This window comes from Telopea speciosissima, chromosome 3, assembly GCF_018873765.1.
Source record: "Telopea speciosissima isolate NSW1024214 ecotype Mountain lineage chromosome 3, Tspe_v1, whole genome shotgun sequence".
Classification (NCBI taxonomy): domain Eukaryota; kingdom Viridiplantae; phylum Streptophyta; class Magnoliopsida; order Proteales; family Proteaceae; genus Telopea; species Telopea speciosissima.
Genome location: NC_057918.1, coordinates 39,623,187 through 39,637,321, shown reverse-complemented (window position 1 = coordinate 39,637,321; position 14,135 = coordinate 39,623,187). Strand labels below are relative to the sequence as shown.

Here is a 14,135-nt window from a genome sequence, read left to right as displayed (position 1 = left end):
GAATAAATTAAGATGGTTGAGAATGCAAACTAGAGAAGCTGATCTTGATTGAATGGTGATGAAATGTACTACCTTTTATTCAGCCACCCTCCAATGATACTAATTGGATGTTGATGATGATCGATGACATAAATTCACAGATACTGTTTGATTAGAATCACAAGATGACTCATACTTGGAAACAAATGTGAATTGTGAAGTACCTAGCTTGATTGTACTTGAAAGTGCTTATATTAATTTCATAGCTATAAAAAAAAACCCCAAAATTTAAGAGAGTGAGAGATGCATCCAATGCATCATTCTCAATCTTAGATGCCCCTATGGTACATCATATGATACTTTGAAGTTTAAAAGAAGAATATTTTCGTTTCGATTTCTGCATGTTAGGCTTTAAAGGTTGTTGTCATCAATTGGTTTTAGTGTAACGATAAATGCTTGATCGAAATGATCAAAAATTCGTATTAGAGCCTGATACATCACGTTTTACCTATCCAATCCCTGTTTGACACGTAGAACGACTTGGATTACAAGTAATCGGCCCACGGCCAGAAAAGAGGAGACCACAAAACGAAACAATTATACAGGTCTAGACACATCAGCCAGGTCAGTTGAGAACTTCCAAATGTGTGAAGGCTGATAACCGTAATTCACATGTCAAAAGATTGAGGATCCCGAGATCTAAGAGGAGGATCCCCCTTTTTCGAGGGGTTTCCTAATTTGAGCATAGGGGAATCACTTGACTATAAAGGAAAGTCCTCTAGCGGATCCAAGGAGGATCAGAGACAAGGAATTAGAAAAAAACATGTATAAATAAGGATCTTTGCATCCGTGTAAATTAATTCTTTGATCAATAGAGAAATAAAAAAACACTAAAGATTAATCTTTGTTCTCCATAATCTTTTTTAATTCCGACTAGCTTGAAAATTACAGTATTTGACGATCTTTCCTCGAGCAACGGAGGAGCCAAGATTGCAAGTTCGAATCACTTGACAAATGAGGAGGGATTATTGGGCCTAGGTTTGATTATTAAAAGACCCCTAGTCAAGAATTGCGGCGATACAGCAAAACTCAAAAATCGAATCGGTGAAATTACTCAAAAGACCGTATATGGGGTGGGAATGCTAAAAACGAATTCCCAAATAACGATTTTCATCTTCAAGAAGAATAAATATTGCAAGTGGCACGTGTGTGGGGGACTAGGAATTGGGGTGGTAGGTACGCGTGCTCCTCTACACACGTGCCTTACTATTTATATATACGCATGAGAAGCCATTAAATTAAAAGTGGTCTCAACTCTCTACTCTCAACTCTCAAGTGAGAAGTGTGAGTGAAGTGAGCCTGTGAGTGAGTCGTGTGGATATTTTTGTATTGTGCTGTGGCTCTCGGGAGAGAAGCAGGGAGAGAAGCAGAGAGAGAAAGAGAGTAAAAATGGAGAGAGAGAAGGAAATGAAGCAATCCAAGTTTAAAAGGATTTGTGTGTTTTGTGGAAGTAGTCAAGGAAAGAAGAGTAGCTACCAAGATGCTGCTATAGAGCTTGGGAGTGAATTGGTAATGCTTATGCTTCTTCTCTCTCTGCTCTTTCTTCTCCGGGTTCCCATCGAAGTTTTACTCTTTTTATTTTGCTTTTCAATCTTATCCTGGATTTCAACTTGGGATCTTGATAGAAATCACTTTTACTTCATGGGTTTGCTTTTCTTAGAAGGATGTTTATAAAGTCGATTGGAGTTGTTCAGGAGTTCATGTTATTCATTATTACAGTCGGGGTCTATTTATACCAATTGGGTCATGGGTTTTGCTCTTGAAATGTGTTCTGTTCTTGGGTTTCCTCTGTTCTTGGTTTTCTCAACTAGTCCAAACAAATTGTGTTTTTTTTTTCTCCGCTTATGGCTAATTCGTTGTGTTGGTCGTTGAAGGTGACAAGGAACATTGATCTGGTTTATGGAGGTGGAAGCATAGGCTTGATGGGTTTAGTTTCACAAGCTGTCTATAATGGTGGTCGGCATGTACTCGGGTGAGTATCTTCTCTCGTCCATAAAGTTCTCTTCAAACAGATAAACAGATAGTACAGATTGGATGGAAAATTTTCAGTGGTTTGAGCTTTTGGAGTTGTTGTTTTCGATTTTGTTTTTTCATCACAACCACAACTGATCTTTGTCATGTTATTGCCTTCTTGCAGAGTTATTCCCAAGACACTCATGCCACGAGAGGTATGTCTGCTGCCATTTAAAATTTTCTTTTAAGGGTTAGAAATGGCCAACAGCAAACCAGAGAGAAGGGGATTACCTCCTTTTTCTGCTTCTTCTCTTTTATTCCTATACCTGCTCTTTGTTTCTACGTCTCTTTTAGTCCATTACTGCTCGGATACTTGAACATGGCTATGGGGGTTTTCTAGATATATATTATATTATGATACTGGCAAAAAAAAAAAATCTGAAACAGAAGTGGAAAAAAACAGGACCTTTTGATCGGTTTTGGAAATTTGTAATTTTTTTATTGAGTGTTTTTTTTGCCTTTTTATTGGGTGGGGTAGGGTATTTCATGCAGGTTTGACTCTGCTAGAGTAATCCATTCTGCCACTTGTTTAGCTGGGGTTTCCCACTTTCCCACATTATTGTTTTTGCTTCCTTTTAGATTCTTGGAATTTCTCAAGTTCTTTTCAGAGCTATTTTTTTTTTCTTTTTCAGTTTTGTCCTTTCTTGCTTTTGTTTGTTTGTGGGATCTGTGTTTATCCTTTCATGCTCAGTAGGGATTGCAAATAGTTTTCCTTGTTTTCCCCAATTTTCTCGAGTTAGAAAAGTCATTTGTGTTTCACACAATAAAACTGTGAGAAGATAAAGAAAGGTGTTCCTGGTTTGAGTATATAGATTATAGACTTACTTTTGGACTTTTTACCATCTTTTTCTGTATTGTTTTCTTTCTTTCTCTCTTCTTTATTTGTTGATTTGTATTTTTGGGGAAAGTTTTGGGTTAGTCCACCACTTGGGTAGGCTGTATCTCCCACATCATTGCTTCCCTGAACAAGCACAATACCCCAAAAAAAAGTTCTGTAGGAAATTTTTGCAGCATTGGCAAAATTAATCTCTTCCTCTCTCTTTCCAGGGTCAACCTTCTTTCTTGCTTGCTTTAATGATTTTTGTTCTGTTTCTAATCTTGGGACTCTTTTGCAGATTACTGGTGAAACTGTAGGGGAAGTGAAGGCAGTGGCAGATATGCATCAAAGGAAGGCAGAGATGGCTAGGCAGTCAGATGCCTTTATTGCCTTACCTGGTTAGTGTAAACCCTGCTAAATCCTTGTTTAACATACATTACTTACCTAGAATTCTGAGTTAAACAAAGAATATCCCTTTGGTTAAATCTTGTAAAGATGAAAAGGAACCTTGTGAGTTTGAAAATTAAACACAAAGCCCTAACTTTTCTCCGTAGTATATAATAAGGAAGCTTAAAAAAGGAAGCTGTACAATTACCATATATGTGGTAGTGCTGTGAAACCAATTGTTCCTGCCTCTTTTGCACAACACCTGTTTGAACTTTGAACAGACCCCAAAACCCATGATTGGAGAGCAACCCTTCAATGTTCAAACCCTAGTTCCTGACTCGTCAACGTCAAACACTGAAACTCAGGACTCTATTGCAGTGTTTAATATATTCTTCCTATTTTTGTTTTTGTTTTTTTTGTTCTTTTTGTTGTTCTATTTTTTGGGTAGGTGGAATAGTCTTGAAGCTCGTGATTTCATTGTACCAATTAGGTACCAAATTAAGAAAAAGAAACCTTCGGTACTTTCACGAAATAGTTTTACGAACTAGCACCTGCAGATGAGAGGAAATAATGTTCATCTAAAGAAAAAGGTCTTATCTTCTGGAAAGACAGTCAACTCTTTGAACACAATACATGGTCTCCTAAGTCCAAACTAGAAGCTTTGTTTTTATGAGACTTCTACATGAGAACATGAAGAGCTACCTTAAATTTTCACTGAGGCAGTAGAAGTTCACTGTTCACCCCATGAGCCAACCTCTTTTGACCCAGTGATTTACTACCCAAAGATGGGAATGAAAAGCACCTTGTTCAGAAAAATGCAGAGGCAGATGGGTCGTTTAGAACTACATTGGGTAGGCCATGCCTTAATGTAATCCAGAATCAAGGCTTATCCTTAATAAGCATTTTCCTTAATCAATGTATAACCCCATATCCTTAAAAGGAAATATTGGTGCCTTTACATTTAAAGAGTGCTAAGTATGCCTAGCACCAATATCATATTTAGCAAGGCCTTGCTCTTCTCACATGCTTTCATATTCAATAGATATATCCTTCATGCAGTATAACTTGATTAAAGAATATATCTGATGTATTTGCAGGTGGTTATGGGACTCTTGAAGAGCTACTTGAAGTGATAACATGGGCTCAACTAGGCATACATGATAAGCCAGTAATTTTCTTTTAGAAATCTTTGTTTCTTGTGTTCATCCAAAACTAAGATATTCATCTCTGTTTAACACTTTTCCTCTTTTTTTTTTGAAAAAATCTGTTTTTGTTCTTTCTTTTCATACTTGAAATACCATAACTATTCCTTGGTGAGTGATGGAAGTATAAAATTTTCTGAATTTGCAGGTGGGATTGTTGAATGTGGATGGATACTATAATTCGTTGCTGTCGTTCATTGACAAAGCTGTAGAGGAAGGCTTTATTAGTCCAAATGCAAGGCATATCATTGTATCTGCCCCTACAGCAAAGGAATTGGTGAAGAAAATGGAGGTAATTATTCCTTCACATTTTTCTTTTTAATCAGATAAAAAAAGATTGGGTTAAATATGTGTCGCTTCATGAAATCCAGAGTCCTGGAGGATGCTCTGTTTTTTCAAAATAATGAATATCAGAAACCCACCTTGTGTTATGACCACTTCTGTTCTTGAGATTCAATTGCCTAAAATTCCTTGTGCAGAATTTTCATTTCTTGATTGATGATGCCTCAACCCAATTCTTGCACTAAGTAAATATTGTTCATGACAAGAGATATATATACATTCTAGAAGAAACATGCCATATGAATGCAAATCAAGGCATATGATGAGAAATTATGCTTACAATAAACATAAGTCCATCCATGCATGCCTGACCTTCAGCCATAGATATTGTGTTTTATTTATTTATTTTGGCTGGAAAGCCTGACAAATGTTTTTCCAATTGCAGGAGTACTTTCCCCGCCATGAACGAGTTGCTTCACAGTTGAGCTGGGAGACTGAACAACAATAGATTGGACGGGTGAGATTAGAGGACTTGGCAATGGGAGAGACTAATTCTGAAGACCAAAATTTTCTACTTTAGGGGAATTTTTTTTGTAAAGTTTTCACAAATGACTTAATATATGTTGCTTCCCTTTTATTGGAAATATTTGTTTTCTTTTTACGTTCTAACTTTTACTGCAAAATGCTTTGGGTATATATTTCTACAAACCTGCCTACGTTCTTTACATACTTCAATGGCACTCTTATGGAGGATTTGAACAATTCTCTTGATGTCCCAAGGATACTCAACCATCTTAAAATTAATCAATAAACAAAAGCAATGGAATTTTTGTTGCTGTTTCTGGTTCACAGGCAAAAATATGAATGAGGAAATTGTGGGATATTTAGATCACAAAAAATTCTCAAATTGTAGGTTCATAGAGCACTAATTGAAAATTTGGAATTTGGAAAGTTCAGTTAACTTTGTCTTCTCCAAGAAGAAAGGTTTTCCCTGCTGGTAATCCTTAACCATATATACCTTCCAACACTCTATATCCCACCAATTTTGTTGGGTTTTCACAGATTTTATCAGCTTAAGATTAATGCCCAAGACAGAAAATAACTAGACCTTCCAACACTTTATATCCCACCAATTTTCTTGGGTTGTCACAGATTTTATCAGCTTTAGATTAATGCCTCCTTACCCCCCCCCCCCCCAAAAAAAAAAAAAAAAGATTAATGCCCACGACAGAAAAAGGTTACTGTTACTCATAGCTTGGCTTCACCATGGACCCGTAGTCCTAAGGAACCCAATGATTGTCATCTACCTAAAAATTGCAATTGGCACTGTCATTCTAATGGACGGACATGTTCTTGACATGTTTGCTCTGTGATGGTGTGCTGTTTAGCTTTTGAACTTTGAATAAAAGACAATGGGAGAAGGGAGTGGAAGGGAAAGGGCCAGGTGTATATGATTTGGAAGAGAAGAGAGGCCATGCACCGTGGACATGATCATAGCTAAATGTACACTACCTTCGGTTCCCTTTGCCTTATGTTACTGCCTCTGGTTCATTTGGGTTTTGTCAAATTATGTACCATTACTATACTCTGCCAAATCTGTGAAATCAGATTTAAAAGTACTAGTGGGTGATGAGTCAATTTAAGTGGGTTTTGTGGTCTAGAGGGAAGAAGATTAAAAAGAAAGAAGCGAAGCGTTCCAATTATGGATATAAAATCTTGTGTATAAAGAAAGAAAAAAGCCTCTGATGAAAGCTGGTGGTGTACGCTGGCCAAAGATGGTCAATGTAGTATTAGATTAGCTACTAAATCTCTTTTAATAATTCTTTTTGTCTGCAATTTTAACCGCAGTGGAAGTTCTTTCGAAAACTTAATTTACATCTTAAATTTAAATTGTTTTTTTTTTAGCGTGTTTTACATGCAGGACTTTCAGTCAAGGCAACTATTTTGAAATGGCTTCCGATCAACCCCTATTGTGCTCTCTGTGGTTTTAATGTCGAGTCCATCTAGCACCTTTTCCTCTCATGTTACTGGGTTAAGCATATTTGGGGCTGTTGGTCCACTGGATTTGAGAACTGAATTTATCTCCCATTCATCTTTGGAACAATTATGCATCTCTGTTCTCATCCATAGAGAACTTGATAAGGTAACTTTAAATTGGTTCTTTGCCATTTTATTGTTACCTGTTATTTTGCTTGGAGCACAAGAAACAAAGTTGTTATAGGCTTGGAAAAACCTGATCCAATCAAAACTATGATGAACATTGAGCGTTGGATTAATTATTTAAATTTATCCCCTCTAGCCATTTCATCCCCTTGTGATGTATGTCCTTCACCTTATGACGAGGTTATGACATTAATTAGTATTGATCCTCTCCCTATGTTAAATTTCCCTATTTTGATATGCGCAAGAACCGCTACCAAAGGCCTAACCTCGTCCGGTTGGACTTATTGCACTTTGTTAGGTGGAAAACTCATTTTGGTCGTTGTAGATTACCTATCTTCTCCTCATTTTTTGGAATCAGAAGTTTTTAGCATCGCAACAAACCTTGAACATGCTACCCAATTGGGTCTGAAGGTAAAAGAAGTTTGGTGCTCTAACAAGACGATTCCCGGTTTTCTTCCATCTCGAACTCAATCGGCATGGCCTTGCCCTCTGGTGTCTTATTTTTTGAAGATCACTAATTTTTGCAGTGGAGCCTTATTATCTACAATTCAAGACCCTTTGCTTTCTGTGTTAGTTAATTACATTGCTAACAAAGCCCAGCAGAATAGAATAGACTATCTTTTGTTTATGAAATCCCTATAAATCTCTCGTTTATTTAATCACTTTCTCTTTTCTCATAAAAAAAGAAAAAAAGAAAAAGCAAAACATGGATAGAGTTTTCCGTCAGCCATTCTCCCTTGACTAAGGCCTTTTGATTGATGTTTATAGGGTATTGTGTAAAGATGGGTAGTATAAAATTTTTATCATATGCGGTTTTCTGATCGGTGCGGTTCCCTAGTGCTCCTCACAAGAGGAGGGTGGACCCCACCTGGGTAAAGTGTTCGGTCAGGTGCCCCGGATGGATCCCACACCCCTCTTGTGAGAGGCACTAGGGAACTGCATCGATCAGGGAACCGTAGACGATAACGATTCGGGTAGTATACCATTCATAAATAAGAGGGCAGATATTCATGGCCTTTGATGATTGTATGATACCTTCACCGCAAAGTCAAGGAAAACTTTCCAACAAAATATTTTTGTCATAAGGATATGTTATTTTTGCCAATCTCACAAGACATCATGTTTGCCATTTGGGCAAATGATCTGTTTATTCCAACTATTAGATAGAAAGGACATGGTTTAAAAGGCAATAAATCGATGTTTGGTCGTGTAGCGGCTGCACCTGTATGGGGGCCAATGAGAGTGCACACAAGGGGATCTATTGGAATTGAATTTTTAATTTCATTGGGGTTGAACTATAAATTCATGTGGCCCTGTGTCTAGACGCAGGAATCATGCGACCGGTTAGTGTACCCTTATTGGTTTTGTTGTAGTTTGGGACTTTATGAAACCGGTAGAAAAGGTAACAGCCAATAATGGCCTAAAAATAGAATTTTAAGACAATCCAATAATAGTCCGAATCGAACCAGACCAAAATTGAAACCGACCGAAACAGAACTTCAAGTTAACTGTTTGGTTTCAGTTTGATCCATTAGCAGCCCAAAATCGGTTTAACCAAATCGACTGATTAATACCCCTATTCCCCTTGCATTGGCATGGGTGACATGTATGTCTATGCATGTGTACCATTACTCTAGATATTATGTGCACTTTCCCAACTCAGTGAAGGAACAAACCATTTAATTTAGTAAAAAAAAAAAAACCGTTGAAAATGAACGGCTCAGATCAACTCATAGCAAAGAAAAAAAGAAGCTCAGATCAACCTTATGTAAGCCGAATGGGTATCAAGGTCAAGTTTCAGCTATTTAGTTGTGAAGAAGTAAATTTCTCAAGGATCTTAATAAAGGATTAAATTCATGTTGTGGAGGTAAAAAGGCTATGACGGATTATCAATGTTTATAATTAACTAATGAGAAAAATTTTCAACATGTAAAATATTTTTATTTATAAAAAATTTTCAGATAAAATTTTACACCGAAACAAACAGAGTCTTAGGGGTGGCCTGATTCCAAACGAGGTCTAGGAGAGCAAGACCAGCAGCCCAAGCCCAACCCAAGGGAACCTTTTTAAACCGCAGCTGGGCTCAGGCTCTAGCAGTTTTTCTTTTCTTTTCTTTTTTTACATTTATTTTTTTTCAATGAGGAAGGTATCTTCATTAAAATAACAAGCCTTTTTTTTTTTTTTTTTCGAAGTTGGGCTCGGATTTGGGAAAACCGACCTACCTACCTTTGCATTGGTGTGCATCCATCGTGTATGTCTATGCACATCCATTAGTACTCTCATCACTATTATGCACTCTTCCATTTTCCTAATTTTTTTAAAGCTCTATTTTATCACTTGACAAACATCTAAGCAAGGGATGACGTCCTAGGGATTTACATATCTATAAAGTTAAGGCTACATCTGAATTGTTGCGTGACTAAAAAAGGTATTAGCTAGTATAGATTTTTTGACAGTTCATAACAATATTACTAAGGCTGTGTATGGTATGCATTCTTGGAATAGATTTTAGGTCTAGAACATATTTTGAAACCCAGTTCTTTTCCATTTTATTGCTTTAGATTGTATTCTAGACTCATAATCTATTTCAAGAATGCACACTAAACCCAGTCTAAATATACCAGTCCAAAAAATACATACGTACCCACAAATTACTATTTTTATTATTTTATTCAATCAAAGACAACTAACTTACCTTACAAAATTAGGGATGGACAAATTTATTGCCTTCGTATTGAGGCAAAATCCATTAAGTGAATACAACTTATACAAGATTTCTCTTGAAAGCTAAAATAGAGTAAGGATTGTATTTACATTTCATTGAAAATTTAAAATGGAAACTCAAAATGTGTTACCAATGGAAAAATATTCTTTCAAGTTGTAATATAATTTTAACCATAAAAGGGTATACAGGATTTCAGAGTGCATAAAGCTCTCGCTGCTGCGGGATCTGGGGAGGGTCATAATGTACGCAGCCTTACCCCTGTTTTTACAGAGAGGCTGTTTCCAGATTCAAATCCGTGACCACTTGATCATAATGGAGCAATCTTACCGTTGCACCAAGGCCCGCCCTCAATATGAACATTTTCCGGATCCGGCTCCTCTCCAGCCTCCACTGAGTGGAGAGCCCAATGAGGCATCTGACGGCTGGACTGTGCCGCACACATCTCAACGTGTGCCCAATCAGCTGTTGGGATATGTACGGCACAGCCCAGCCGTCGGATACCTGATTGGGCTCTCCACTCAGTGGAGAGGAGCCCAATCCATATTTTCCTTACTGAGTAGAAGGTTTTGATCTACAAAACCACTCCACAAACAACCCACCTCACCATAACTCACTACATAAAAGCTAGAGCTGATTCATGGACACTCCGAAAACAAAGATGTTACCTGTAAGCAAATCTTAGTAAGTGTTTATTCTATTAGCATTTTATCTTATTTTTATTCAATATTAGTAGATGGAGTAAACTTGTTTTTCCATTATTGTCAGCTTTCAAGGTACTCCATATATATCCATGCTCAAAGTCTAAAAAACCTCTTAAAAGGATTTGCTTCCAAGCTTTGTACATCCCTTTCACTTCCTCTACCTAATCAACTATATGGCCAACCTCTTCTACTTCTCCTTTTAACAAACTATTTCTGTTTCTACCCTTATAAGAACCCTTATCCCTTTACACCTAGGAACCCATCCTCACAAGCTTCTCAGGTCTGAAGAAGTATCTTTTAGGCTGGAAAATGGGAAAACATTGCAGTTTGTATCAGGGTTTTCTCTTTCTCTTGTTATGTTTAATTGTGTTTCTTTCTTTTCCAGTGGAGGCTGCCCTGAAGAAGTACCAATTTGATGTGAGTGGGCTTTTATTTTTTCATCAGCTTTGATCAGAACAAAGTTGCTTAAATTCCAACTTCTTGTCTATTTCTCATTACACATATTCACTTGGTTAATCATTTGTTGATCATCATTTTGGTTACCAGATTCAAGTCAAGAATGTGAGTAGGTTGTGCCATGCCAAGCCTATTGTTACTGTGAATGGAATGTTCCCAGGACCTACCATATATGTAAAAGAAGGCGATCGAGTTCTCGTCAATGTCACCAATTACGCCAAATATAACATGTCCATTCATTGGTATATGGTCACAAGAACACATACTTTAAGACTTTTAATAGACCTGTACATACAGCTCTGCAAATAAGAATTTCACTGTTATATAACTTGTTTTTAATTTGATTGTTTTCCTAATTAGGCATGGCTTGAAGCAATTCCGCAATGGTTGGGCTGATGGACCAGCTTACATAACCCAGTGTCCTATCAAGACTGGAAACAGTTACACTTATGATTTCAATGCGACTGGTCAGAGAGGAACATTATGGTGGCATGCTCATATTTTGTGGCTAAGAACCACAGTTTATGGTGCCATTGTTATCTTGCCCAAGAATGGGACTTCATTTCCATTCCCTCAACCTCATTCTGAAACTAATATTCTGCTTGGTGGGTAATGCTATCTCTTGAATACCTTATAGAATTTGAAGCATCTAAAACAATCCTTAATAGGATTTTCTGATAATTGCTGTTGATTGTACAGGAGAATGGTGGAATACTGATGTGGAAGAGAATGTTAAACAAGCTAACAAGTTGGGTCTACCACCGAACATGTCCGACGCTCATACCATTAATGGGAAGCCAGGACCACTCTTCCCCTATTCAGAGAAATGTAAGAATTACAATTTGCTTTGGTTCTACAATTAAGTGGTGAGGAAAGACATACATAACTTTCGATTAGTAACAAGTTTGGCTTCTAATAGATCTGATTGGAGAAAAAAGAACTATGTAGACAACCCCATTTAATTGGAATTAGGCTACCAAGTATATCTTAATCTAACCAACATATTCTGTTTCTCCTCATTGCAGATACCTTTGCAATGGAAGTAGAATTGGGTAAGACCTACCTTTTGAGGATCATCAATGCTGCACTCGAAGATGAACTCTTCTTCGCTATTGCTGGTCACAACATGACAGTGGTGGAGATTGATGCAGTCTATACTAAACCCTTCACAACTCAGGCTCTGATAATTGCACCAGGCCAGACCACAAATGTTCTGGTTAGAGCCGATCAAGCACCGGGAAGATACTTCATGGCTACTAGAGCTTTCATGGATGTACCAATTCCTGTGGACAATAAAACTGCCACAGCAATCCTACAATATAAAGGCATCCCCAATAGTATTATGCCTGTGATGCCACAACTACCTGCACCTAATAACACAGAATTTGTATTGAGCTACAATCGAAAACTTAGAAGCCTAAACACTCCTCAATTTCCTGCAAATGTTCCTCTCAAGGTTGATAGACATCTTTTCTACACAATTGGTCTTGGAAAAAACCTATGCCCATCTTGCCAGAATGGAACAAAACTGACTGCTTCATTGAACAACATCACCTTTATGATGCCTAAAACTGGCCTTCTTCAAGCACACTATTTCAATACCAAGGGAGTGTTTACCACTGATTTCCCTGATAAGCCACCAACTCCTTTCAATTACACTGGTGCACCACTTACTGCTAACCTTGGTACTTCTTTGGAGACAATGCCTAGGCTGAGTAGGGTAGCATTCAATACCACAGTAGAATTAGTATTACAGGACACTAATCTTCTTACTGTGGAGTCTCATCCATTCCATCTTCATGGTTACAACTTCTTTGTCGTCGGAACAGGAATGGGTAACTTTGATCCAGCAAAAGACACTGCAAAATTTAACTTGGTTGATCCTCCTGAAAGAAATACAGTGGGAGTTTCAACTGGAGGTTGGACTGCTATCAGATTTAGAGCTGATAATCCAGGTAATCTAAAGCCCATCAATATATTATATTGCATACAAAAACATAATTAAAATCTAGAAAGAATATAAATACCAACTGTTTATAGGCATCACATTCTCTTCTGAGTTTTCAATATGGAACTGAAAATAATAAACAAGATGATTGGTTGATTTTTTTGGTTTTTAGTTTGGGCTATGAGTAAGGCCCAATTTTGACACCCTTACAAGATTTCATCATTCTTTAGAAAAGTAGGATTTATTACTTACCTAATTATTTTTTTTTAAATGGTTTTCTTCTTGTTTAAAGTTTTTTTTTAATAAGAAAAATATATGAAACTTAAATATTAACTACATTTAAATATTTAATGATTTTCACTTCCCACTACTATTAGCTAGTTAAAAAAAGTTGGCGACGCCATTGTACTATTTCTCTCTCACATGAGGTTCTTTATTATGTTCTCTCTTTTGCTATATGACCATGTGGGTCCTATGTGGATGGATCCTATTCTCCGGACCACCATTGATGTGACATGTAGATTGCCTACTCCCCTCCACTAGTGTTGTGTGGAACCCTCCCCCTTAAAGTATATATTGACTCCAACATGTAACACATGAACTCATTGTTTGTTATGTCATTCTTATATGATCTTGTAGGTGTCTGGTTCATGCATTGTCATTTAGAGCTCCATACTATGTGGGGATTGAAGATGGCTTTCGTTGTAGATAACGGAAAATCACCAGAAGAATCTGTTTTACCTCCTCCAAACGACCTCCCGCCGTGCTAGACACCAACACACAATTGTGGATAATTCGTTTTTCTTCTTCTTTCTTCTTGTTGTAATTGTTGTTATTGCTGTTGTTGATGCTGCTGCTGCTGCTGCTGCTGTTGCTACTGTTAATGAAATACCCTACAAAAGTTGTATAGGGTATTCACTGTTCATAGAGGATGAGATTACCATAACTCAACAAGGTTTGATATAAAATTGTCTTGAGGTCTAAATGAGACCAATCCTACAAAGTGTTTGAATTGGTTGGCAAGTGTAGGGTTTTTTATTTTTTATTTTTTATTTTTTATTTATTTATTTTTTTTTGTAATGATGGAAAGATCGGGCAAACCCCGGATCCATGTAAGACATCACAACCCACATGAACCAAGAAAAACCGGAAGCCTATGATAATCATCACAGTGTATTTTTACATAGGACCAAGTTTCCCTCCACCCACGGTGAATAGGATCCCATTCACCGAGGGATGGGAGAGGGCGGAAATGGGTATCGGGAGGGTATTTGGGAACATACTAAAACCCTAGGAGGAGTTTGTGAACCCTAGGATGGTGGGTGAACCATCCTCTATGGGTGGAGGAAAACATTGTCCTTCAACATTTAACTATCAATGGTAAAGCATCATCAAAGATACA

The 14,135-nt window shown here is 37.3% G+C and overlaps 2 protein-coding genes across 2 annotated transcripts; both read left to right on the top strand.

Annotated features, from left to right (window-relative positions):
- The first annotated feature begins 1,392 nt into the window (after positions 1–1,392).
- On the top strand, positions 1,393–5,395 carry LOC122656518 (cytokinin riboside 5'-monophosphate phosphoribohydrolase LOG1-like). Its single transcript, XM_043851079.1, has 7 exons — positions 1,393–1,548; positions 1,914–2,011; positions 2,177–2,207; positions 3,168–3,267; positions 4,354–4,424; positions 4,607–4,750; positions 5,186–5,395. The coding sequence occupies exons 1-7, from the start codon at positions 1,429–1,431 to the stop codon at positions 5,246–5,248; spliced, it is 627 nt and encodes a 208-aa protein (XP_043707014.1). The 5' UTR covers positions 1,393–1,428; the 3' UTR covers positions 5,249–5,395.
- Positions 5,396–10,636: 5,241 nt separating this feature from the next.
- LOC122653726 (laccase-11-like) lies at positions 10,637–13,510 on the top strand. The gene is made up of 6 exons (XM_043847661.1): positions 10,637–10,746; positions 10,876–11,027; positions 11,146–11,390; positions 11,485–11,613; positions 11,811–12,740; positions 13,373–13,510. Exons 1-6 carry the CDS (start codon positions 10,639–10,641, stop codon positions 13,501–13,503), a joined length of 1,695 nt encoding a protein of 564 aa, XP_043703596.1. The 5' UTR covers positions 10,637–10,638; the 3' UTR covers positions 13,504–13,510.
- The last annotated feature ends 625 nt before the right edge of the window (positions 13,511–14,135 follow it).